Below are 26,375 nucleotides of genomic sequence, written 5' to 3'. Positions count from 1 at the left end.
CTGGAAAATGTAGTTGTTTATAAAATCACCCCTCTTTTTGGCCTGGGTTTTCCCAATTTTTCCCATCTGCAAAGTACCTCAGAAACACAGACTGTGGGTTGGTTGCTTGTGTGCATGACTCTGACACACACACACACACACACACACACACACACACACCCTGAGCAAACAATCCTCCAGAGATAGTGTCACATAGAAACCCCGGACCGTCTGTTCACTTAACACTAATTCACAAATACAGTGTAGAAGTAGACAAGCTCTTCTTTCAGACATGATACAAGGGAATATTTGCATTTTAACAAAGGAAATGAAAAAACTGACAATTTGTTTATACCCTTAACTTTATTTGCATGTTTCATAACGACGCATGTCCTAGTTTAAAAGCTAGACTAGCGTCAACATGACATTTAAGAAAGTTCAGTGTTGTTGAGCTTGATTTATTAAATCAATTCAAATTCTGATTTAAAGGATTGTAGTTTGTGATTCAAATATCACAAGAAAACTCATAAGTCCCTGTTGTTTGTTAATGTTTTAGTAAAAAATAAATAAAAGCACAGTGACACAAAACGCACAATCATATAGAACTGGAGGATAAGGGGATGAATATTAAATATAAGATGTGGCTATAAGGGGCTGTTTACACACAATGGGTTTTTACTCGTGGTGGGCATAGATTAATTTTTTAAATCTAGATTAATCTCTGTGATCTTGAAATTAATCTAGATTAATCTAGATTAAAATGGCTCATTCAAATTCTGCCGAAGGCATTCAGAATATGTGTGTTACCCAAATTAAACTGACAAACAGTAAGTCTTTGAGAAGGGGTTTATCAAGCTAGGTGGTGCATTAGAAAAGGGGCTCATCTCCTGTTTCCAAAATGCTTCACAAAGTGCTTGAAAAAGCTGTAAACTAATTCCACATAGCACAAGGTGCAAACAACCTTACGCCTGTTTCACACCAATGTTTGCGTTTTTTTTTTTCAAGTTTGTAGGTGTCAAGGTACAGAAACCAAATAATCAAATGTAAAATAGCACTGGATAGTCTTCAATGTAAAAATGAAATATACAATCAAACCTACATTTATTCATACACCTTTAACATTTCTCACATTATTACAGTTTTGCTATATATATCAAAACTACAAAGTAATTCAGTCAAGAGCAGTGAGTGATTTTCTTTCATTTTCTTGGATTAACATTACAGCAGCCAGTAGCTAAATTAGGCGCGGTCACTTTAAGAGACGATGAACGCATCCAATATAATACACATCCCATTATTTTCCCTTAACTGTTTACTTTCACTTAAGAAATAACTGACAGTTTTTTCGAGCATAATTTCCAAGGTGGATATTTTGACATATTTTGTATGTATTTGTCGGCACAAGAGCAAAATTAAGCAAATTCGATGTTCAAGTGTTTTGAGACGCCTTTCTGTGCGTGAGCCCTGAACACCAGAACACCGCGAGTACTGAATTGGGCTCTTTCACATCTTTTTGTTCGTTCAGGTGCAGGAGGGACTTCGAGGAGAACTTCGCAGAAGAGAGCTCGGTTCATTGTCGCTGTCCGTGATACGCGGCTCTCTCTCTCTCGTGCGCACCGAACACAGCGCGTGAGTAACCAGCTACTCTGTTCAGCTTTTTCGCATCTTGTGTTTGGATGCTTTAATGTTTAAATCAACAAGCGGTAAGGCTTAAAAACACGTGAAAAAGATAAGCTTTTCGTGACGATGCGCAGTGGCCCGTCAACTGTCCCGAGCATCTTTTTAGGCTGGCCTCAGCCAGTCGGTTATATAAAATATCAAGGTGAAAGTCATCATAGCTTGCTTAGTATAGACCCAGCTCCCAACCCAACTTTGAGAATAGATTAACGGCAATATTTTTTTATCGCCCGATAAGAGTCTCATGTTAACGCAGCACGTTAACCCCTATAATGGCCCACCACTAGTTTTTACACTGTATCATGTAAAAAAATTCAACTTTTACATGCAGCTCGGCTCATCCATCTCAGTTCAAAACAGTGGACCAATCAGAAGAGCCCAGAGGCGGGGCAAGTGTTTGTTTACAATAGAAAGTTGGCATGGCAACTGTTCTATTTCACGGCAACATGGAGACAACATTCTGTGCTGCGCTTATTTTAAAAACCTCTTAAAAGATGATTTTAGACACATTCTGTGTGAACAACCCCCAAAATGTTTTATTTATTCATTTATAAATTCAAGGTAATATTTATTTTACTTGACAAAAAAAGCCACAGTGTCACTCGCCTGCCCATTTTAAGAAAACAAAGTTTGGTGTCACTTTATTTTAAAGAGTAACTAAACCCTAAACAAACTTTTTTTAGTTAATGATCTATAAGAATGGGGATTTATTAGTGCTGTTCATTGATTCGAGTAACTTTTTTGGCATTTGAGTAGAAAGTGTTTTAATTCTACAATATATGGTGTAAAAACGTCTGAGTGCTGCCCTCTTCAGGTTGAACGGTGGCTACTGCAGTTGATTTTTCCTATTGGATGTTGCGGTGGTAAGTTGATGTAAGCGGTGGCAGGTAACGTAAGCAGTTTCCAGCTCACCACGCCCCTTGGTACGAGCTACCACGCCCCTGGCAGTATAAAACCATCAAAATCACTGTAGTGAGTCAGGAGTTGGAATTGCAAGTATCGAAAACGACCAGGATAGACTATTATGGCATCTATTTAGCATAGCAATTATATAGTTATTTAGATCTTCAAGTTAGCGTAGATTTATCTGTATTTAGTACAGTGGTCAGGATGGTACGTAGGTGTGTTGCTGGTTGCAACAGCACTGCTGGACTGCATAGTTTACCAGCAGACTTTAAAATTAGGCGCCAGTGGTTGCATGCCTGGAAGACCGCGAGTTCCCGCCTAGAGCTGGAGTGTGCAAACTGCGTTTTACACGGGATTACTTCTCCAACGTAATGGAGGTGGAAATGGGCTTCTCCACACAGCTCGCGCTGAAAAGCGACGCGGTGCAGGAGTTAAGACCGCAGTTTGAGCCAGCTGCTCGAATTGATATGAACAGACAACTCGACATCCTCCACTTCAGGTGAAGGTGGGGGAGAAAAGTCCTCTACTCCAAATGAACGCGCTATGTTGCAAAACTACTTGCGTCACTACAGTCACTCTCCATTTTAGCGTCTCTGACAGCAGCTGTCAGTCAATCCGTCACTGCGGGTCTCAGGATCACGCCCCACGCACTCAGCCCCGCCCTCAGTTCATCCCCTCTATCTCCGCTGTGATCTGCCCACTTTTCAGCATTTTTCAAATATTGCCAGTGGGTGGAGTCAGGCTCTGACCAGGGGTTTAGTTACCCTTTAAGGTCCAATTTTGGCTATTGACAAACCATTAACTGCAACTTTTCCCTTAAACTAATTCTTAATAATACTTAATAAGGTAGTTGCTAAGTTGAGGGGTTGGTTTTGGACGATATGCTTAATTTTCACACAGGACCAGTTGCATAAACTGCTTAGACTGAAAATTTTGTCTGGTAAGACTGGTCAAGACTAGTGTAATTTGCAACGTAAGACTTGGCTAACTGCTAAAGATGCAGTTTTAACATAGTGCCTATGTTTATGGTTAGAATTGTATTTGGAGATTCCCGTATTGCATCTAATAGCCTCATCACCACCTGGGTTTACTAATGTATTTGAGGTGCTTTCCCTCTGCACTTAGAAAAAAACTGCATCTGGCCCTTTAAGGAAACTGACATTGATTGTATTGGCTCAAGGCCAAGTGGGGGAGGTCATGTGTTTACTGAGAGGCAGCAGCTGATTGGCTGCTGCGACTCTTAACATCACAGAGGGGAGGGGCTGAGTGGCATAAAATAACATGTCCTTATAAGGGCGTTGTTGGGCTGCACCATTCTCCTCGCACACAGAGGGGTTTTTGTGTAGTTAACTTGTAACTTCACTTGGACATAACATTGATCAAATTGTAAAGGATGAGTTTGTTTTTAGTGCACTGCTGACTATAAAACTTTCAAGCGTTTTGTTTAATTGTGTATATGTTTTATTCACTTGATGGTTAAAAGGTTGCTAGGATTAGTAGATTTGGTACTTCACCTGTATGTTGTAGCGGTGCCTCCTCTGTTCTGTGCAGTGGTTTGTTCCTCAGACTGACTGTTACCTCCCCTCCCTGAGTCACATTTATCTGATATCCCAGGAAACACAGCAGCGACGACTGAAGTGTGAAAGCTGCCGATCAAGAAGCTGGGCCTCCGAGTGGACGCTGCTGAGCTGTAACTGGGAAGAACCATCGAGTTGTCTGGAATCTTCTCTCTCAATCCTCTTCCAATGGTTCGCTGGTTGAGGCCATGGCCTCTCAGTCAGGGTAAGCACTAGACCAGCCATGTTCTCAGTGAGTAACTCCTGTAGTATTCACGGTAGAGTTTTAGGCCTTGTCACAACAATTTCCATACTGTTCTTCTTTTATGTATTTTAAATAGTTTTATTTCACAGTCTTTAATGCCTAACTGAATCTTGTCTTTTAAGTTGGTGTAGAAATGGGCAGTGCACCCTATCAGCTTTGCCAAAGAATTAGGATATTGTAGACAGGCCGGACGGATCATAATCTGGATTATATTACTGTCTGAAGCATCTTTTGAATTTGGAGTTACTGATATGTTTTAGATGAACATGCAAAAAAAAATGTATGATGTCAGTTCCTACACACAGATTTCATGCTCTGACTAGATCAAAACACAAAAGTAATTCTGGCCCACTCTATAGAAACTGAATCACTCCAGTCAAAAGAGATAGAAACCTCCCAGCAATACACATTACAGTCGTTATGATCACAAACCTGCTGGAATAAACACCCTGGCCTCAGTTTTACATTTGCATCTTAGGATATAAAAGCCTTGCTAACAGTATCTTACACACTCAAATGTTGGTTTAACTAGCTTTTGTCATTTCTTATTAGGTTAGGCCACCTTAAAATGTAAGTTCATTCACTCCCAACCTGTATTACTTTATTCCGGGGAACACAAAAGGTGATGTTTTGCATAAATGTCATGCTGTTCCCCCATCAAGGTTAGTTTGCCGTATATACATGTATTCTGCTCATCGAGGCTACATTTATTTAATAAAAAATGCAGAAAAATCACATTGTGCAATATTATTGCAGTGTAAAACATATACTTTAAAATATAATTTATTTCTTTGATGCACAGCAGTATTTTCAGCATCATTACTCTTCAGTGTCACATGATCTTCAGAAATCAGAATAATATGATGATTTATTATCAGTGTTGCCTAGATTGTTAGAAAAGATTTCTATTTTGAATATTTTAAATTTTTCGGTTTGGTATTGTTGACACTGATGGTCATTTAGTAAAACAAAAGTTTATACTACTGCTAATTCTACTAACAACATAAAACACGCTAAGCTCTAACGAGCTGCTGGGTTAATGAATATTAATCACATTGTTTACATTCGCCCAAACTGATTTGCTGAAATCTAAACGTAGTCGATTAATAGATGAGCCAATGAGATTGGCGTTTGGTGCATTAGCTCCGCCCACTTCTGCTTGTTCTCAACTGGGAAATCTAACAATGTATTAGCCAGTGGCTAATCATAGACATTTAGTCGTATAATGTGGAAACTAAGTTGCATATGTGAGTGATTTTACTCTCATGGTAGATGTCATGCAGTTTGTTTCTTGTGTGTAGTTTGAGAGATTGTAATGTGGAAAGTTCATATTTAGAAAACCATGAACATCACGCCCAAGGTATACTTCTCTTGTCTGCATGCTACTATGTGACTGTTTTCGTCATCGGCACAGTCCACTCGTGTGAGCATACACACCCTGGTTATTACTATTTTTTTTATATTTATTTAAAACCGCATATATTCAAGTGGCTTAATGCTCAAATAAAAACTGGATGGGTCCACCAACTAGCAGATTAAATCTGTCCATCCACACTCCTATGTAGGTCCCTATAGTGGAATCGTGGAACACTACAAAAAACAAAAGGCACTTTTTTTTCATTCAAATTTGAAAATGTGAAGTCTGTTCATCTCTGCATGTTGTTTTTTTTTTGTCATTTAGTAGTCATCATTTACTTCCCCTTTTGTTTTTCCAAACCTGTAAAAAAAAAACTTCCTTTTTTCCTTTCTTCTGTGGAACATGGCAACTGATCAGTTGCAGGAAGCCATTGAATTCCATAGTGTTTTTCCGTACTGTGGGAGTCAATGGCATTCCATCAGCCTTCTTCAGAAATTCTCTTGTGCTCAACAGAAGGAAGAAAAACACAAGGGTGAGTAAATCATGACAGAATGTGCCTTTCAGGTGAACTCTTCATTCAAGTTGTGCAAGTTCCATGATTTCAGTTAATTAGGCATGTCATTTTGCATTTAATTTACCATTAAAATAGAATCCAGAACGTTTAAACCGAGACTAAATGGAGTTTGGCTAAAAATAAAAATGAATTTGGGAAGAAAGTGCCCTGTATTCCCTTTTGAAAGCTTTGCACACTGAACTGCACAGTTCAAGTCCCTGTGAATTCAGTTAATGTTTTATTTATTTCACAAATTCTGTATCTTCTGTTGTCATTTTCAGAGTTGCATGTCTGATTAATTGATATCCTGAAGCTTACTTACACAACAGAGGTAAAGCTAGAAAGCCATAGATTAAAAGCATAAGAAGATGAGTGTATTATTACAGAGTGAGGTCTTTTGTGTGTAGAGAGGTTTATGTGCACACAGTTCATCAGCAAAGTTCATTAATGCTTTTCCAGAGATGGTTTGACTAATTGGATTTTGTTGCATGTCTGTGTCAAATGAACGCGTCACATTCGAGTGGTTTTATTGTGCAAACGCTCTCCCATTAGCACGTTCATTGATCTCTCGACACGGCTATCAACTCAACAAAATAAACCTTGACAGGATCTAATGCATCAAAAGTGTCTGGCCTTAAAGCGCATCAGAAAACACCCTGAGACCCGCTAACATCCCCTCGGCTTCTCTGCCGTTTACGGGTAATGTTTTAATTAAGTTTGATTAAAGTGTATTTTAATTTATCCATTACTTACATATTTCTTTCTTTCTGTCTTTCTTTCTTTTTGTCTCAGTTTTTCTGTCTATCTTTCAGTCTTTCTGTCTTTCAGTCTTTGTCTTTTTTCTTTCCGTCTTTCTTTCTTTTTAGTTTTTCTTTTGGTCTTTCTGTCTGTCTTTATTTCTGTCTTTTGGTCTTTTTCTATTTCTGTCTTCATTCTTCACTTTCTTTTGCTCTCTTCCTTTCTTTTTCTTTTCGCTTTCTTTTATATTTGTTCTCTCTGATTTTGTAGTGAGACCGCAGGTAAAATGAATCTGTAGTTGTGGCTTCAGCGACTGTAATTACTGCACTTAAGAGACGACTGGAAGCCTGCATACGATCGAATGTAGTCCTGAGCTACAGAGTTCATTAAGCTCTGTAAAGTTGTTTTCAACCAGTTGTGGTTTTGAATGACATTTCAGAAAATGATCTGAATTGATAATTTTTTTTTGTCTTTATAATATTTCAAAGTACATATCTGCCATTCTGAATGACGTGGGCATGGTCTTTACCAATTACTAACCTACAGACTAATGTTTTTGGGGAAGTTTCGCTTGACGCCATCAGTTACTCAACCCTCATTTAACCAAAGGCACATCTCATGCGAATCTTAAATGTCTTAACTTTTTGCTACAGTTTCATCAGAATTTCCATTTCCTAAAAATAGGTCGAATGTTGTAGCTAGTTTAGTGAGTCCTCTCATTATTAATGAGGTACAGGGAGATAATGATGGTGTGTGTGTGTGTGTGTGTGTTTGTGTGTGTGTAATATAATGGTTAGAAGAAGCATGCAGCATACAACAAAGATGGACAGATTTAAAGTCAGTTTTACCAATAACTGTGTCTGATTGAATGTAACTATTGAGTTCTGTTGTCTGTTATTCTGTAGGACAGTCCAGGCTTGCTTTTTGAAGGGAAAGCACATCTGGTTGTCACTAGTTATCCTGTCTATTTGTCTCCATTTGTTGTTCAAATGTGTCACTATATCTTGGTAGATCCAGGTGTAGATCAAGGTGTCAGGAAGCTATTTTCCTCTTCTTCTTCACTGTTTAGTGACTCTTAGTGTCTCTGTTGTTAGCAACATGAACCGTGAAGACCGGAATATGCTCCGTATGAAAGAAAGGGAAAGGAGAAATCAAGAAATCCAGCAGGGAGGAGAGGCCTTTCCAGCTCACTCTCCCCTCTTTCCTGAACCTTATAAAGTAAGTTCATTTTGTTTCTTCTTTCTTTTTTCCTTCCCACTTGAACATCAGTTATTTATTTTCTTCGTTTGCCCTGTAGACCTCATTTAATCTTGGGTTGTTCCTTTTTGGCTTCTATTCTCAATTAATCTTGCTCTTTAGCAGAAAACCCCCTCTAGATAAAAGCGCTGTGGTGATACAGCAACTTTGGTCATTGAATACATTTTTCCTATAATTATGTGTCATGCTTACGTGACAGATGCGTGTGTTTTAATGGTTGCACTGTCCACATTTTTTTTTTTAAAGTGTAATTTGCAGTAAAAAAAACCACCAACTTTGCTTGCCAGGACTGAACTGTAAAAATGCAGTAGCAAAAAGTATGTTTTACAGATTAAACTTGCATTTACTTTAAAATATGTTTGTGAAATAAAATAAATTAACAAATTACTAAAAACATTTTTTTTACAATAACCACCCTAAATATATTTTCTATACAATTATATATAGAAAATGCATGTTTCATGCACACAAATACAAAACACCATCCTAGTAACACAAAAGTAATAAACATTAATTAAACAACATAAGATGTCAAATTAAACCTTACTGTACATAACTGATAAGAAGAAAACTGTTTTTTATGAAGAAACACCAAATGTGAGCTTTCACACTGATAATTTATTTTACATTTACAATATTATTTATCTGCAAAATTACAGGAAATGATCCATTGGATCTCTTGAAATTTTTCGACATGTGGAGGAAGGCCAATAGGTTTTTACTTTTTAAAATGATCATTATTTACAGTGCAGTAAGATAACCCTGTTATACAAAATGCAGATAGCAACTAAGTAAATTGTTCAGTTGAAACATTATGTAGTGACTGCTATCTGTTTATTGGCCAATTACAAACCGTTTTCAATCAGTGATGAAAAATCTCAAAATGAATCGAGTTTACGAAATATGTATCTGTCACTTTGTGCTTCAAACAGTTCCATGGTACGTTTCCCGAAAACCATGCGTTGTACTGTTTTTATTGGTGACGGGTTTTTACAGTAATTACAGGGAATTTTATGGGTAAGTACTTGCATTGTTATGCATCAGCTTGAGATTTTGGCTAACAGTATGGCTGCTTATATAGTTTGTGGCCGGGTTAACTTCCTGTCCTAAATGTGTGGTAAGGGCTTCTTTCTGCAGGGATAAGCATAGTGTGGTTTAGTTTGCAGGTGTGAGGAAGGAAACAACATTGGACTTATTTTTCAGTAGGAATTACATTGTTTTGCATCAGATGATCCCAAGTGATGAGAGAGAGAAAAGTGTTCCATGAAGTAATATCAAGAAAGTACATTTATTTTAGAGATGCACCGATCAATCGGCCAGCGATCGGAATCAGCCGATTTTCCTCATGATCTGTGATCTGTCTCACTTCTTTCCGATTTCGAGCTGATCCGTTTTGTTCCCAGCGGTACAGGCAATAACATCAGACTCTTTTCTCTCTGACGACACATTCTCTCTCACACACATCTCATTCACACCGGTTAAATAGTGCTTGTACTGCGCATTATTTCAGTCTTTCCCGCAGGTTCCATCCTTACACCAAAAGCGCACGCACCACCACTGATCTATTGGCTGTTAGTGGAGTGCGCAAGTCTCCAACAGCTGGTGAGCCACAAATACCAAAATGAGTGACTAACTGTGCAAAACGTTCAGATACATACAGAATTATGTCAAAATGCCTGTTTTGCGGATTATGCAGTTAAACACAGTCAGTTTTGGAACGTTTGATAGTTGAAAAAAAGAATGCATGTTGTGTAACAGTATGTTGGATCCGTGGATGAACTCTTAAAGGGAACTCAGTCCAATATTCCTGCTGTTAATCAAAGAACAAAAGACCCAAGAAAATCACTTACTGCTCTTGAGTCTTGACTGAATTTTTATAACTTTAATGGTAAACATTAATATGGATTTAAGTTTTGCAATGAAGACTACAGAAATTAAATTTGATAAAAATGTACATTTGATTACTTTAATTTCTGTATTATTTCTTACTTAACTTGAAAAACTTCGTTTCATAGCTCTCTTTATTCTATTGCATTTTTTTGTGCTGTTTGCAATTTTTTATAAATTGTTCTTTATTCAGTCTAACTTTTCACTTGTAATTTTTTTTATGAAAATAAAATTTAGCATTGAAGAAAAGTATATTTTTGTTTGTATATTCTGTCAATTATAGATCTTAGAAGAAAAACAAATCGGAATCGGCCAAGGAAATTGCAATCGGTGCATCCCTAATTCATTTTGTTGTCCTTGTTGGTTGCAAACAACAAATATGAACTCAGAACTTTGAGGAAGACTTTTTAATGGAATCATTTTGAGCAATTGAATTATTTGAATTGTTACAATTATCACAGTTTCTGCCCCCATTTATAGTATAACAAATATATATTGTTTTTCTTTTTTTGGAAAGTACTCTTTTTTTTTTTTTGGCTAATTGTGTTTTGCATACATTTAATAAGCTCACGGAATTGCCTCACAAGCGCTGTGTCGACATTTCTTTTTTAAACAGGAAGTCTGGGTGGGACTTTTGATTTATTGTTTCTTTTAACCATGTTTTGCTGCTCTTTCTGTAAAGCTTATTGGACTAAACTTTGGAGTCGAAATATGTCATTAATATTTTTAACTCTATTTTTAGCATTGAGGTGATCCACCGTCAGATGCTACAAGAACCAATTTAATTTAATTGCATTCCTTTTTATTATTATTATTTTTTTAAAGATAGTATTTTAGGGTGTGATCAGTGGACCAAAAACTCTGTTCATGGGGGTTTTCAGTACAATTGGGCTGATATAAAGCTGCGGTGGGTGGGAAAAGGAAACATGTGCAATGGGTTACACTAAAGAAGATAACAGTCTAATCTTTGCAGCTAACAAGATTTACACAGCGGTAAGTGCTTTTCTTTGGTGGTGAACCTCTCACAGGATACAATAGATGCAGCCTGACAGGAAGATAATACAGACAGCTGCAAGCCTGTTATTACCTTCATATTCCTTTTGGGGTGAGATGAAGTTGTGCGTACTATCAGTGGAAAAGCCCTGCCTTGACATGTGTATTACTCGTTTATTCAGGATGAATTCTCACTGGGGTAGTAGTGCAGAAAACACTTCACATAATCTGCTCCTGCATGCTTGACTCCAACACTGAACAGATCAAGTTATAAAACAGGACAGGGGATATTGAATCATAGTGTCTTATTAGTCATGTGATTTAAAATTCAACTCAAAATCATTTTTAATTGTTGCAGGGATCAAACAACACAGTGGCCATGTTCCTTTCTATGACATTTCCAGATTTATGCAGCGTTATGTGCAGATGACATTTCAGCATCTGAGGATGCCTTACTTTGCCTTACTTTCTATTTCCATATGTATTCATAAACGTGTATTCGCACAAATATCCACTAAAAAAAGGACATTAAAGCCTTTTGATTCTACTAGAAAAAGAGCAATTTCAGGTTTAGGGCGAAAAATTGTTAGATTTAATCATTACTAACATGGATTCTTAAAACTAAAGATCAGTCTTTTCCTTTATGCTGTCTTCTTTTGATGCACCTGCTAAATATTATTTGTAGCCTTTGAAACGTGCTGAGTCTCAGTGTTTTAACTGCAGAATGACGTCATCAAAACAGCTTGGAAACAATTTAATTTAATTTCACATTTACCTCAAGACAGACATTTAATGTCTATAGACTTGTAGCCAGCTGGAAAAAAATAAATATATAAAGGAGCATTTTGCTACATGTATGCATATTAATTTTTATTAATGTGTTTTTATTGTTTGCATGTTTATATATTTCATCAATAAATTGTAGAAACATAATTCTGTTATTAAAAAAACTGCCTTTTATATGCAAATTAAATCTTTATACAAGTCAGCTTTTATTTGATTGTTGATGAGCAAATAAATGTGATAAATTACTTGATTGTTAAATAATGTTTATTTCTGTGCATCCTGAATTTTCAGGTTTGGCCCAGAATTTATATTTACGGTGCATCACATATATAACATAGAGATGCACCGATGTATCAGCCGCCGATATTTATCGGCCAATATTTCCTCAATTTACAACTATCGGCATATCGGCTATTTAAGGAAAAAGGCAGATATAACAAACCCATGTTTTTTTTTTTTTTTTTTACTGCGTGAAGGCACTAAGCTGTATAATGTTGCATAATCCCAACACTGCTGTCTGCCCTTTAATGCTAATCGGATAATAAAAAGACAAAAGATTCTTGACTAAATAACTTTTGCAACTTTCATAAGTGTAGTGGACCTCATCTGAACGATGACCAAACTTAACTAATGTTTTAAGTTTATTGCGTCCTTTTTCACTCAAAAAAAATCACCATAAGAGCTAAACAAAACAGCACGAGAAGTGTACATTAAACTCTCTCTATCTCAGTTGCATTATCATCAACATACAGCGAATGACACAAAACACTTATTACAACTAACAGTAAACAAATACATACAGATCTCATGCATGCTTAATAAACAGACCAACTTTAAATCCGAAGAACTGCGTGCTTTCATTACCCATGTAGCTCTGTAGACTAGAAAACCCATCAAAATAAGAGTCCTGCCTTTGTAAAGGAGATCTCATAAATATTTTAACTTAAAATATTAAAATGTATTCAAAAACAAATTAGATTAATCATAATAAAATCGGTTACAAAAACAAAGGATTAAAATGTATTTAATGTATACACAAGTGTTATTTTACATTTGTTTACTTCTGTACCTGAAAACTGTTAAACCTACCTAAAAAGCACTGCTTATTTAATATGTATATTTGTTCTGTTGTATTTATGTAAGCAGGCTGAATGTTAAATAGGATCCAATCCTTGTTGATTAGAAATTATTTGATGATGCAACTATAAAACTGCTTGTATAATTTAAAGCAGGTGTTTTTTTGTTTTTTTACTTTGCTGATTTAAAACATGATCAAAATACTATCTATTTTGATGCCAAAATTTCAAATAAGAGATAAAGTAACAAATATCGGTGCCGGAGACTGCCAGTAACCCTTTGTTAAAATCGGTATCATTATCGGCCCCTAAAAATCCTATCTTTGCATCCCTAATATTATAATAAATGAATATGCAATGTTTCGGCCAAAGGTTAATAGAGTTAAGGCTGATCAAACTTTCTAGTGGCATCGGTTTGACTTAATCAGCAAAAAAGATTGCAAAATGTGAAGATTTATTAAGCTTGAACCCCTTAAATAGACACGTTTTTGAAATTGCACACACAAACTTGAATCAATATTTTTTATATTGCACTAGTTGGTGTTTGTGTTGTTGTTCTCTCACTCATCTCAAGTTCTTTTCTCCCAACAGTCCTGCAAGGAAGATAAACTCTCAAGTCGCATCCAGAGCATGCTGGGAAATTACGACGAGATGAAGGAAACCATCGGTGAACCCCCAATCTCCAAACTCATTCCCAAAGCCTCCAGTTCCTCCTCGGACGATAAATCTGGGCAGTACGCTGACCAGCGTAGCGGAGGCACCCAGAGTCAGAACAACAAATGGAATCCAGTGGGCTCTTCCACATCCTGCCTGTCGTCCTCCGCTTCCTCCTCCTTGCCGAAGCGTCCATCCGGGCAGGGCAGCCGCAGCAGCGGTCAGCGGCATGAGCAAAACTATAGCAGCAGCAGCAAGAAGTCCAGCAAGCATGGCTCCGAGCACAAACCCCTCTCCAGCCCGGCCAAGAGCTCCAGCGGACCCTCGCGCGTCCGCACCAAGTCTCCCAGGGACAGGGAACCCAACTGGGACTCGCCCTCAAGAGTTCATTCCTTCTCCAGCGGACAGCATCCCAGCCAGAGCTTCCCGCCTTCGCTCATCAAACCCAGCTCCATGCTCCAGAAACCCACCGCCTATGTGCGTCCCATGGACGACCGGGAAACGGCCGAGCCCAAGACCTCCTCGGAGTCATACAGTGGTCAATCACACAGCAGCGCTGTGGGAGAAATGAAGCCCAATGGCAAGGCTTCCCTCACCAAGCTTAAGATCCCGACGCAGCCTGTCGATGTAAGTCGTGCATGCTCTCTGTTTCCCCCGAGTATTGAAACAGAGCTTAAAGACAAACTATAGTGGATTTCAAGTTTCATTTTTGGAAAGTATGTACCTGCGAATTTGCTGGATTGGGTGTAACTAATTACTAAGTAAATGGTTACTGTTATTTAATTACTTTTCCCTTAAAAAAAATTTAAGGAATATGAGCTTCTGTTAACAGTTGAACTTAATACTGCATAGACTGTAGATGATTTAATCAAATTTAAAGTCTAACCTTAAAATGCATGCTTTTTATGTACCCTCCTATTGAGTTAATAAGAATATTGGCAACACTTTAGTGTCTGATTCTTACTATTGACTTGTTGGTTATTAGCATGAATATTACTGGGATATTGAATGTTTATTATTACTTAAAAAGCACATCTTAATGTCTTATTCTGCAAGACTTTATTCTAAATCCTTAATCCTACCAAATTCTTAAACTTTACAACTACTTGGCAGTAATAAGCTGTAGCTAATTAGGATAATTTTGAGGCAAAAGTCATAGTTAATAATTAATTAATAGTAAGAATTGGACACTAATCTAAAGTGTAATCCTTTATGTAGTTACTTGAAAGAATTAAAAGAAACGTTTCGTGTCTATTCTTGTGTCATGAACTTGTAGATTTTGATATAGGATTTAGAAAGTAATACGTCATTAAATACTTTTTGGAGAGAATAATCAAATCCAAAGAGTTTTTAATATAAATTTCAAAGGAACTGACTGTCTTCAGTAAAGTTTTTCTAGGCAGTATGCTAGTAATTTATATGCAAATAAGTAACTAGTTAATAGTGAGAATCGGTCCTTAAATTAAAGCTTAACCTAGTTTTTTTGTAACGCTTGCTCTATTTAAAGATTAAATTGTATAATGCATTATAAAGGTCTATATAATGTATGTCATAATGCAATATAACATTTGTTTTTTTTTAAATGCATTATACTTTCAAAAGTTGTAGTAATGAATAGAAGTAATTAACTAATTAAGAAAATTTGTATAATGTAATCTAACTGTGGTTATAAATATATTTAGCATACAATGCATTATAAGGTGCATTACAAGGAATAATTAATGCATTGAAACTACTTTGATAATGCATTATATATATATATATATATATATATATATATATATATATAAGTTTAATGTAAAGAGTAATTTCCATATGATGCCGAATAAAGATGGGTTTATAAGTTTCTGCTTTAGCATAAGCACCACCTACTGTCAGAGATTTGCATTTTCAGTCAGTCGCTGTATGTCTAGAACATTTTTGGACAAATTAATAGAGCTGTAAAAAAAGACAAATCATTGATCACATTGCAGTCTTGCACACTCTTGTGCCTCCGATGACAGTATGAAGAAGATGCATGTGCATGTTTACAATAACATTGGCAAGTTGCATGTATTATAGCTCTACTGAAGTTTTGATGACAAATTAAGTTATATTTGTTATACCTGTGGTCACAAACCAACCTGTATATTTGATTGATGATTCTGCTGCACTGCAAGCAAAGAACTGCATGCTTTCATTCATTCTTGCAGGTGGCAATGGGAGCAGATGCGAGCTGTGTTGATGAAATATTAAAGGTAAAAACCATTTTATGTGCTGTCAATAGTGAAAGAACAGTTCACTGAAAAATAAAAACCTATACTTTATTCACACATGGTAGCAAAACATTAAATGTTGAACACCATGTTAAAGTGCCCCAATTATGGGTCCACTCTTTTTCTTTTGAGACACGATAACTTTATACACGATGCACTTTCATATTCAAAAACTTTGCAGGGTGTTTTCATTCACTTAGATGCGTTACTGCATGAAAGATCATTTTCAAAAAACCCATAATGGGGAACTTTAAGTTAAAACATGTTAGCAGAAATGCTTAGGAACATGTTAAATATGCTAACAATGTCTAGCAACATGTTAACAGCACCAACAACAACACTAAACTAATCATTCCTAACAAACAATATGCTAGCAACACTAAGCTAAATGTTAACAATTCCTAACAATGTTAAAATATGCGGACAGCATACTAACAGAGCTTAGCAAACATGTTAGCAACACTTTAATTTTAAAACATTAACAATGTCTACCAACATTTTAAAACATGCTAACAATGCTAGCAACACTTACCTAAATGTTAAAAACATGCTAATGATGCCTAGCAACATGCTAAATGTTAAATGCCAAGTACATACATGTAAAGATGCATAGCAACATATTAAAATATGATAACGACATGCTAGCAACACTTGTTAAATGTTAATGGTATGGTAAAAAGGTTAACAATGCATAGAAGTATGCTGGCAACACATAGCTAAATGTTAAAAACATATTAACAATGCCTTGCAACATTTTACAGTATTCTAGCAATGCTTAGCAACATGGTAAAACATGCTAACGGTTTGTTTAATGTTTTTTTATTATTATTATTAGTCTGATGAGCTCTAATAGCCTAGGGTCTGAAATGGTCTTTGGTTTTTCACATTTATCTGAGGAAAAACTTTCAAATTCACTTTTAAACTTGACAAAGCAGACTAGGCTTTGTCAAGTTTATCGTCTCTCTTTAGTTTCTCTCAAAGAGAGGCACTTCCAAGGCATTTTCTTCACTTCTAATCCTTAATAACATTGTAAACCTTGGATACTTTCAGAATAGAGCTGAAAGAAATGACAGAAAGCACTCGGAATTAAGGTCAATATTTTAAAATTGTGATAACATGTAAGTGTTTTGGATTGAGATGAAGGCATTAGAATGAAGGTATAAATGCAATTCGACTCTAAAGCTTCAGAGGGAAGACGCATGTAAATGCAACATGTAAAAGAGAATTAAAACATTCATATACTAGATTTATCTCCGGTTTCTAAGCTCTGTTGACTGGGGTTTTTTTATTTTCTCCACCAGGAAATGACTCAGGTCTGGCCTCCTCCACTAACAGCCATTCACACGCCCTGCAAGACCGAGCCGTCAAAGTTTCCTTTCTCCACCACCAAGGTCAGACTTGAAAGGGCCACAGAGCACACTTGTCCATTTTGATCATGTGTGCAGGACATCACAGAAACAATGAGTTGTTCAGACAGCAACAAAGAAAATAATGCATAAACACAAAAAACTGCTCTTCAAAGTTTATCATTGCATTCGTTCGTTCAGCAAACTTCTATATCTATTCTAAACGTAGCATTTTAAACCAGTGAAATGTTTTTGTGATGCATGTGTAATAAGTAATTGTTGCATTCTTTGTTATAGGACGTCCAGCAACTGTCTTTTGGGGCCCAAAGTAAGTTTTAGAAATCGTTTTATCAATGGCTCTTCGCTCAAGTTTGTGTGTGTGATGATGATTGTTTTCCCCTCTTAGAAAAACACTCAGGGCCAAAACTCTCCAAGCCATCCGACAACAACGAGCAGTCCAAGTGAGTCACTGATAGACTTACATCTACATGCAGCTTTTTCTGTTCTAACTATTTGATCTGTTTGAAGAGTTCAGTCAAGCATTAGACTGCAGATCAATTCCAGATTCATTTTACATATGCATGTCATTTTACATATTTACATGACATTTATGCTTTTATCAAAGCGACTTAGTGCATTCAGACAATACTTTTTTTTTTACGTAACGTGAAAAACGTACTTTTGCGCTGCTAATGCAATGCTCTACCACTGAGCCACAGGAACAACATGAGCTGCTTAAAATCAATACAGAGTGCGTCCCGTGCTTTACTGATCTCCTCTTGCTCTCATTTCAGCACGCTGCATGAAGATCTGAAGCTCAGCAGCAGTGAAGACAGTGACGGAGAGCAAGATCCTGCTAAAAACCCCTCGACAAGGTGACACACTCAAGTCTATCATCACTCAAACCCCAGCTTATATACAGATCTGTACTTTTTATCTTTGATTCCATGCCGTAAGGTGACAATGAAAAATTACAACATGCACAATTACGTTAGTCTTAATTTAAGGTAGTCCTAATTTTATCTGGTCTACTTTCTTGTACCATAATTGCCTGCCTGCTTATTTCAGCATCTTGCACTATGCATTTTCCCTTCTCTCAACAACTTAAAAGGAGTTTATATTAGAGACTACTTTTCTGATATGCACTTCCACTGACATTCAATGCTTAATCATGAAATAACTTTTTTGAATAGTGCTGTCAATCAATCAATAAAATTAACTAATTAACTACACGTTTTCCTGTAATCCTAAATTTTACATTATTTTTTAGATTCAATGTGAAAATATATTTATGATGATTTTTTAATGTAAGATCAACAGTATATAAAGACGGTATAAATAAATATTTATAATGGCTTCTATATAAATACTACAAATGATGAAAGTTTTTTTTAATTATTATTATTATTATTATTATTATATCTTGGTTATCCTGAGGAAATACAACTATTGAACACTGAAGATGTGCAGTCTTTTTAATAGGCCTTAATTGTTAAAGAACATCAAAAAAAGTATATATATATAACATTGTTTTAAAATTGTTTTATCTTCACATAAACACATTATAATAAATGTCACATTTAGCATGCCTTTAATAAAGCTTTTGTGTAAATAATGCAAATGTCATCAGCATCGTGTGTCCAAGAAGAACTCAAACATGAGATTATTGATGCAATTCAGTCAATCTGCTATTGCATTTCTCCTGCTCATGGGCTTTAGTAAATATTTAGATATATGATATATTTATACATGGTTGCATTCCTGTTAAGTTCAATATTGCAATCCAGAAACATTTAGTAGGGTGTATGTTGTAACTTGCAGACAGCTGGTGCAAACAGCCCTAGGTGAATCTTGTAATTGAAAGGTAAAGTGATGTACATTGCTCATTATAGGGGTTTTGGTGAATAAACTTGCTCAAGGAGTGTATTGACATCATCTCACTTGGATTTGTGCCTTTTGCAAAGTTGAAGTGAATGCATGAAGCAACACGCAGCCAACAAGATGGTAATAAAGTTGTATGTGTACGCAGTAACAACAGTAATAACAGCGAGGCTCCTGAACAAGTGGACACCAGCAGTCACAGTTCGGAGAGCAGCTCTGGTTCAGACAGTGAGAGCGAGAGCAGCTCTACAGACAGCGAGAACAATGAGCCTCCTCGTCCTGCGTCTCCCGAGGTGAATTGCCTGCACAAACACAGCCTTCAGGTGCACACACAGATCCACGCAAAGCTGATTCACTGCTGAGCAGGATAATGAATACGTCTCTAGGGTTGGGGATCAGTTGTTTGATTCCATTTCTGCTTTTCGGTTTTAGTTCTTATCAAATCTCAGTTTTGATTAAAAACCGCTTGTCATAGACTCAAAAACAGGGCACCGTTGCCATCCTTGGGTTAGCCCGAACAAAAGTGCACACTGCCTTTTTTTTGCAAAACTGATATATCTGAAGCCTACTTTTGCGAACTAGTCCTAGGTTTTTCACTCGATCTCTGGACACTCAATATCAATAATTATCAACAGAAAATGTAAATTTCGATTCTTACACGAAAAATTTTAATTCTAATGCAACGTTTTTGCATTCCTATGTGGATTTAAAATTTGACATATACAAAATTCTGAAAAAAAAATTGATGTCACACTCAGTGCTTGCTTCCCTGTTTGACGTCACAGAGGGAGCAGCCCACGGCTAACAAATGGCAGCTGGAAAACTGGTTCAAGAAAGTTCCTGTGGAGAACCGCAGCACGACGCCAACAAAGTATAAGAAAGAGGGGCGAGGAGAAGGCTCCAGCAGGGTCTACAGTGGCTCGGGTTCGAAAGACCCGGCGCCGTCTGCCGGGCGAGACCTCCGGCCAAACCAGAAGGGGCAAGACCGGCGAAGTCAGAGGTCTCCTGCTCAGAGCGAGGGGGGGAGTCAGAAGGGGCGGCGACTGGAGGTGGGCAAGAAGCAGCCTAAAAAGCCAGAGAAGCCGCCTGCGGTGGAGGAGCCCAAGTATGGGCTCCAGGTGGAGACCGAACCCTCGCCCGAGATCCCGTTGCACAGAGTCCGTGCGCCCAACAAGGGCCTCCGCAAGCCCAACATCAAGAAGGAGCCCAAAACCTCCTCCCCTCGCCCAGCGCAAGACAAACGCAAGAAAACGACCAGCAAGTCCCGTGAGTTCATCGAATCAGACTCGTCATCGTCGGACTCGGAGGGCAACGAAAGCGTCCCCTCGTCTTCACAGACACCGAGAGAGCAGTATACAGAGAACCCGTCCGTCCTGTTCTCGCCCATGCTTTCCCCGCTGAGTGACCAAGAGGGGAGGCTGCCGGCCAGACTGCTGCTGGTGCAGATCGACCTCAGTCTGCTGTCCAGAGTGCCTGGTCGAGTCTACAAGGAGACCGAGGTGAAAGCAGAGAGGGGCTCCCCTGCTGAAGGAAAAGACTTCCAGAAACAGCCGGGAGAAAAGGGAGCCAGCAAGGGGAAGAGAAAACGCAAGGTTGGTGGCAGCTCTTCTGGGAGGGGGGCTGCTAGAATATATGTGACCCTGGAGCACAAAACCAGTCGTAAGTGTACATTTTTTTAAATTAAGATGATAGGATGATATTTGGTTGAGATGCAACTATTTGAAAACCTGAGGGTCCAAAAAATTTTAAATATTGAGAAAATCGCCTTTAAAGTTGTGCAAATGAAGTTCTTAGCAATGCATATTACTAATCAAACATGAAGATTTGATATATTTACGGTAGGAAATTTACTAAATATCTTCATGGAACATGATCTTTACTTAATATCCTAATGATTTTTGGCATAAAAGAAAAATGGATCATTTTGACCCATACAGTGTATTGTTGTCTATTGCTACAAATATACCTGTGTTACTTAGGAATGCTTTTGTGCTCCAGGGTCACATATTTCAGTGATTTAGTTGTCTTGTACTATACACTGCTGCATCATCACTTTTTTTTTCACCGCTGTTTGAAACGCTGTTTCACTTCCTGTCTCTTTAAAGCCTGCCTGAACACCTAATATGCTCTGAATGATTTTGGTTGTATCCTTGGTTTAATTGTAAATATACAGTTTTGGGGTCATTGACACATTTTTCCTACATTGGCTTTTGTGAGCTTTTATTGCATTTGAACTGTTTTCTTTGTGAATATATTGTAAAATGTTCACTCCAGTCTTCTTCAGTGTTACATGATCTTCAGAAATCCTTCTAATATACTGATTTGCTCCTCAAGAAAAATTAATAATTATTATTAATGTTGAATTCAGTTGAGCTGCTTCATATCGATATGTGTTTTTAGTAAAGATTCTTTTAATGAATAGGAAAATACAGCATTTTTTAAAATAGAATTATTCTGTGTTTGTTATAAATGTCTTTATGGGGCCTTCATGTTAAGATGTATTGTGTTTCTTCCACAGAATGATGATGATGGTCTCAAACCAGACAGTAAGAAGTCCAAACCGGATGAGAAGTCATCACACAAGTCGAGCAGTAAAGAGTGAGTTCATTCTGCTTCAGTCCCTCAAATTTTACAACTGAAAATCAAATATTAATCTTGGTGAACTTTCTGTAAATGCATAGTTTTAAGTATTTAAATGCATTTTTTTTAATCAGTTTTTATGCTTACTGCTGATTGGCTACAATTGGGAAAAAATACATACCCCACCTTTAAAGAGAAAAGCAGACAATTAAACTCTCAGAGTCCTCGGAGCAGAGTCAATAATTGTGTTTCGTCCCACCGAGCTGTTGTATAATCATGTTAAACCCTGAATGTTTTCTGTAGCTCGTCTAAGCATGCTCCAGACAAAGAGAAGGAGTCTGCACCGTCTCCTTCGATCTCGCTGCAGCGGACGCCCAAATCTGAGCAGCAGGGCCGCAAGAGGACGCTCAGCCAGTCCTCGGCCTCTGTGCCCAGCAGCAAGAGCGGCTCCAACTCCAAACACCCCAGAAGTGACCACAAGCCCCAACGCAGGGATGCCAAGGTGTGTTTGCCCTTGTCGTCCAGATACACACACACACACACACACACACACACAGAGAAACACAGGCCAACATGAGAAGACCTCAGGCTCTGGATGTGAATCGTCTTCATCTTTTACTTAACACATCCTGTATTGTGCATGTACTGTAATGCATCTAGTTAAAACACTTTTGTGCCATGCATATATTCCTCTTCATTTGCTTAGTGTGCTACGACTTTTCTACATGTTTTACCAGAGCCAGGGTCTCTGCAGGTCTTTATTCGCCCGTCCAGAATATAAGGTCTTAAAACAGAAGTGTTCAATTCATAGTCTGCAAAAAAAAAAAAAAGGTTATCGTCCTCAGTATTTTTATCAAATATCTAAACATCAAGATCGTTAACTTGAGGTGCAAATGTAAATTCTTTATTAAAACGAGCAAACATCTGTCAGTGGAAGCTTGGTTTCCCCCTTGGCATTTTTTATTATTATTATTTTTTCTGTTCTCAGGAGAAAAGCACTAAAGCGGAGAACCCCACTGCAGTGCCGCCCCTCTCTGATGGCTCTAAAAATAGATCCAAACTCCTCTTCGAGGACAGGTATGGACAGTAATTATTTTGATTATTCCTTAAGATCCTGTGTGATTGTGATTAAAGCGTCCATGTTAATCCGATTCTATGGTCTATTTTAGTGAGAAATTACTATATATATTTATTTTTTATTAGTATTTTCATCATGTCACACTGAGAAGCCAAATAAATAAATGCGTCACAATTAAGTAACACATTGAATTCAACATTAGTCACAAAGTCTTTTGTTTTATCGTTTGTACAGTGCATGGTGAATTCCCATTGGTCTTAAATCTGACTCCACATAGTGATAGGTTTAAGCATCATGTATTGTTATTGGCTGTGACTTAGGGCTGGGATAAACGATTATTTTTTAAACGATTAATCTAGCGATTATTTTTTCGATGCATCGATTAATCTAACGATTAATTTTTCCAGACCGATTCGATTTCGATTATCTCCCCATTAATTGACTACTAACAATTTATACATGTTGATTTACATATCTGAATGAAAAAAACATGAATTCCTTAAAGGGTCATGAAACCCCCCATTTCAGCACAGGTTAGTTCTCACCACGGTTTTAAAAAATGCTAAAAAAGTGGGCGTGGTGTGCAGCGGACCGGGGGAGGGGGAAGAAAGAGGGGAGACAGACAGCACACACAGCTTTGCGTTCAGAAAGTTTAATTTCGCTCCCATCGAGCTAAAAACTCAAATAAATGCACAGCCATTTGCACTCTGCATCGAAAACATATTACACATTCAGTCATTTAGCAGACGCTTTTATTCAAAGCGACTCACAAATGAGATATATATTATTCTGTGGCGTTTATATAAGCCTTCTGACAGGTCTGACAGAGCTATAAAAACGGTTACACTCACCAAGTGAATGAATCGCGTTTGTGCCAAACTCTTATTACAAAGAAAAAACAAACACTCTTCTGCAATCCATGAATGTTTCTCTGTTAATGTGTGTGATGCCATTTCACAGTCTGATGAGTCTTTCTTAGCAAATGAACACATGCTGTTGTGAATAATTAAGCGAAGCGTCTTCTCATAGGATAAACACGCAATCTCATGAATAATTGAATAGACACCGACGCGTCATCAATGTACTATAGTCCATTGCCACGTCAAAAATCGTGACGTCAACACAATGTAGATTCTAAATCCGGAAGATGAAAATGGAGCAAAAAAGCTTAAAATTAACCAATTTTCTCCAACAGTTAAAATTAGCGGATGGTAACATTGTCTTCTATGATGTGCAACACAAACACCTCTGCTATAATCTAAGAATAAGTAGTCTGGGGTTTCATGACCCTTTAACATTGCAATATATGTTTATTGCTCTTAAAATTACAAAATAAAAGACTAACTAAGAATGCATTACTTTGCACTTGTATAGAGATAGCATTCAATAAAACCTTGAAGCCTTGAAAACACATAGCTTACTGAAACAAGCTTACTGAACACATAGGGCCTAGCTTACTGAAAAAAAGTTCTTCTTTCAGATGAAAATAACAACAACTTGATGTCTAGCATTCAATAAAAAAGTTCACCCAAAATACTTGTTTAGAGCAATTGAAAGAATACAGTAACCAATGTAAACTTGAGGGCTTTAAGCTAATACAGAGAGTGCTTTTCCAAAATAAAAATTAACAGTGGGAGCCAGCAGCCTGTCATGGAGAAAAAAAAAATCTCTGAATGCACCATGTGAAACTTTGGCGTTCCGCCCTTTTTCTATCGTGTCTAATGATTTTGGTTAATATGCACGAGGGAGAGGGAGTAAGAGAGAGAGAGAGCAAGACAGCGCTCGTGCAGTTTGAAGACTGTGAGTGCGCAAGCGCGCGTGAAACTTTGGTGTTTCTTTTTCTATCGTGTTTAATGATTTTGATTAATATGCGCGAGGGAGAGAGAGAGCAAGAAGCGCTCGTGTTGTTTGAAGACTGTGAGCGGGCGCACGCAGCGGAGCTCTCTCTCGTACGCGCCCTGTCAGGCGCCACAGTCATTAAAGCTCTCACCGATCAAATAAGGCTTTGACAGCCGCCAAAAAAAAGATCAATGCAGAAAAACCCCTGGATTGGTTATATAACGTTGGTCAGAATGTTGATCCGGCCATCGCGTATATTCAGCGCACATAAGGTAAACCATTTGCAAACGTTTTTTAGAGAAATAAAAACAGGTCGACGAATCGATGCGCATATTTTGCGTCGACATATTTTTTGCGTCGACACCATCGATGACCTCGACGCGATGACCTCAATCTACATTGCAAAGATCAATTTTGTTGATACTGATTGCATTTGCTTGGTAACAGCCCAAATAAAAGTATTTGACCTAAAATATGGTGCACACTTTTAGAAACAATGGTGTAAAGGTAAAAAAAAAAAAAAAAATCAGGTGTCAGCTCAATTAAAAACAAGATATCAGCACAATAACACAAAATAGTGTAATTATCATTATCGATAAAATCCTAGAACTCACAGAGATATAACTTTTTGTCTATATTGCAAACCCTTAATTTTTTTTTCTTTATTTTAATATGCCACCCCCAAAATTTACTGTGGCCTCATTTGGCCACCCCTGTTAACATTTTCTGGGGGCGCCACTGTTTCGCTGTGCATTCGTCTTGTCTTCATTTTTGGACATGGACCTCTTTTGTGAAGTAACAGCCTGTCCTTCATCTGATTGCAGGATTCATTCGGCTGATCATTACCTTCAAGAAGCGAAGAAGCTGAAACACAACGCCGATGCTCTGGTGAGGCTCTGTTTACTGGCCTACGGTTCGTGTCAGATAATCTGCATGACATTTCTGTGACCCCTGACCTTTAGTGTTAGTCCTCCATTGAGAGTGACACAGGTGCTCTCCTCAAACCAAGCTCACGAGTCACTTCTGTTTGTATCTGAAGGGCTTTTCAAGCATCAAAACAAACGTTTAGTGCAATTTGGAAATTTTTTTTTCTTTTTTTTTTATAATGTGTTCATTTTTTTTCTGGAAAGAAAGAATAGTTCCTTAAATATTTAAAACGAATCATTAAATGGCATTAAAATACCTTTTTTTAGGATCACGGTGCAGCCCCTAAAATACAAATTAACTGTTATATTGCATCTTTCCCGATATTCTTGTTTTACTCGTTTATTAGAAAGAAGCTATTAATCATTTAACATTTTACATGTTAGGCAAAACCAATTCTTTATTAGTAACTAGTTGCTCATTAGCATGCATATTACTAGCATATTAGGTGTTTATTAGTACTTCTAATGCACATATATGTCCCTGCAGCACAAAAGCAGTGTTAAGTCTCTGGGCTATATTTGTAGCAATAGCCAACAATACACTGTATGGGTCAAAATGATTGATTTTTCTTTTATGTCAAAAATCATTAAGATATTAAGTAAAGATCATGTTCCATGAAGATATTTTGTACATTTCCTACTGTAAATATATCAAAACTTGTTGTATCTCAGACAAATATTGTCCTCCTAACAAGCCATACATCAATGGAGAGATGATTCATTCAGCTTTCAGATAATGTATAAATCTTAATTTCGAAAAATTGACACTTATGACTGGTTTTGTGC

The 26,375-nt window shown here is 37.3% G+C and overlaps 1 protein-coding gene across 3 annotated transcripts in view; it reads left to right on the top strand.

Annotated features, from left to right (window-relative positions):
* LOC132117526 (AF4/FMR2 family member 4-like) overlaps window positions 1–26,375 on the top strand; it is a 37,680-nt gene that overhangs the window by 5,874 nt on the left and 5,431 nt on the right. Inside the window, exons 2-15 of one of the 3 annotated variants that reach the window (XM_059526863.1) lie at window positions 4,177–4,344; window positions 8,126–8,249; window positions 13,622–14,311; window positions 15,877–15,921; window positions 17,241–17,330; window positions 17,583–17,613; window positions 17,692–17,746; window positions 18,080–18,160; window positions 19,315–19,459; window positions 19,952–20,758; window positions 21,685–21,764; window positions 22,050–22,248; window positions 22,735–22,823; window positions 25,488–25,551. In XM_059526863.1, coding sequence (XP_059382846.1) covers window positions 4,328–4,344; window positions 8,126–8,249; window positions 13,622–14,311; window positions 15,877–15,921; window positions 17,241–17,330; window positions 17,583–17,613; window positions 17,692–17,746; window positions 18,080–18,160; window positions 19,315–19,459; window positions 19,952–20,758; window positions 21,685–21,764; window positions 22,050–22,248; window positions 22,735–22,823; window positions 25,488–25,551 — 2,517 coding nt within the window. In that variant the 5' untranslated portion in view covers window positions 4,177–4,327. The remainder of the gene's footprint in view (window positions 1–4,176; window positions 4,345–8,125; window positions 8,250–13,621; window positions 14,312–15,876; window positions 15,922–17,240; window positions 17,331–17,582; window positions 17,614–17,691; window positions 17,747–18,079; window positions 18,161–19,314; window positions 19,460–19,951; window positions 20,759–21,684; window positions 21,765–22,049; window positions 22,249–22,734; window positions 22,824–25,487; window positions 25,552–26,375) is intronic. The other 2 variants (XM_059526864.1, XM_059526865.1) reach the window with 2 other exon arrangements.

This window comes from Carassius carassius, chromosome 36, assembly GCF_963082965.1.
Source record: "Carassius carassius chromosome 36, fCarCar2.1, whole genome shotgun sequence".
Taxonomy (NCBI): Eukaryota; Metazoa; Chordata; class Actinopteri; order Cypriniformes; family Cyprinidae; genus Carassius; species Carassius carassius.
The sequence above is the reverse complement of the archived record's forward strand: the minus strand, read 5'-3'. Positions and strand labels throughout refer to the sequence as shown.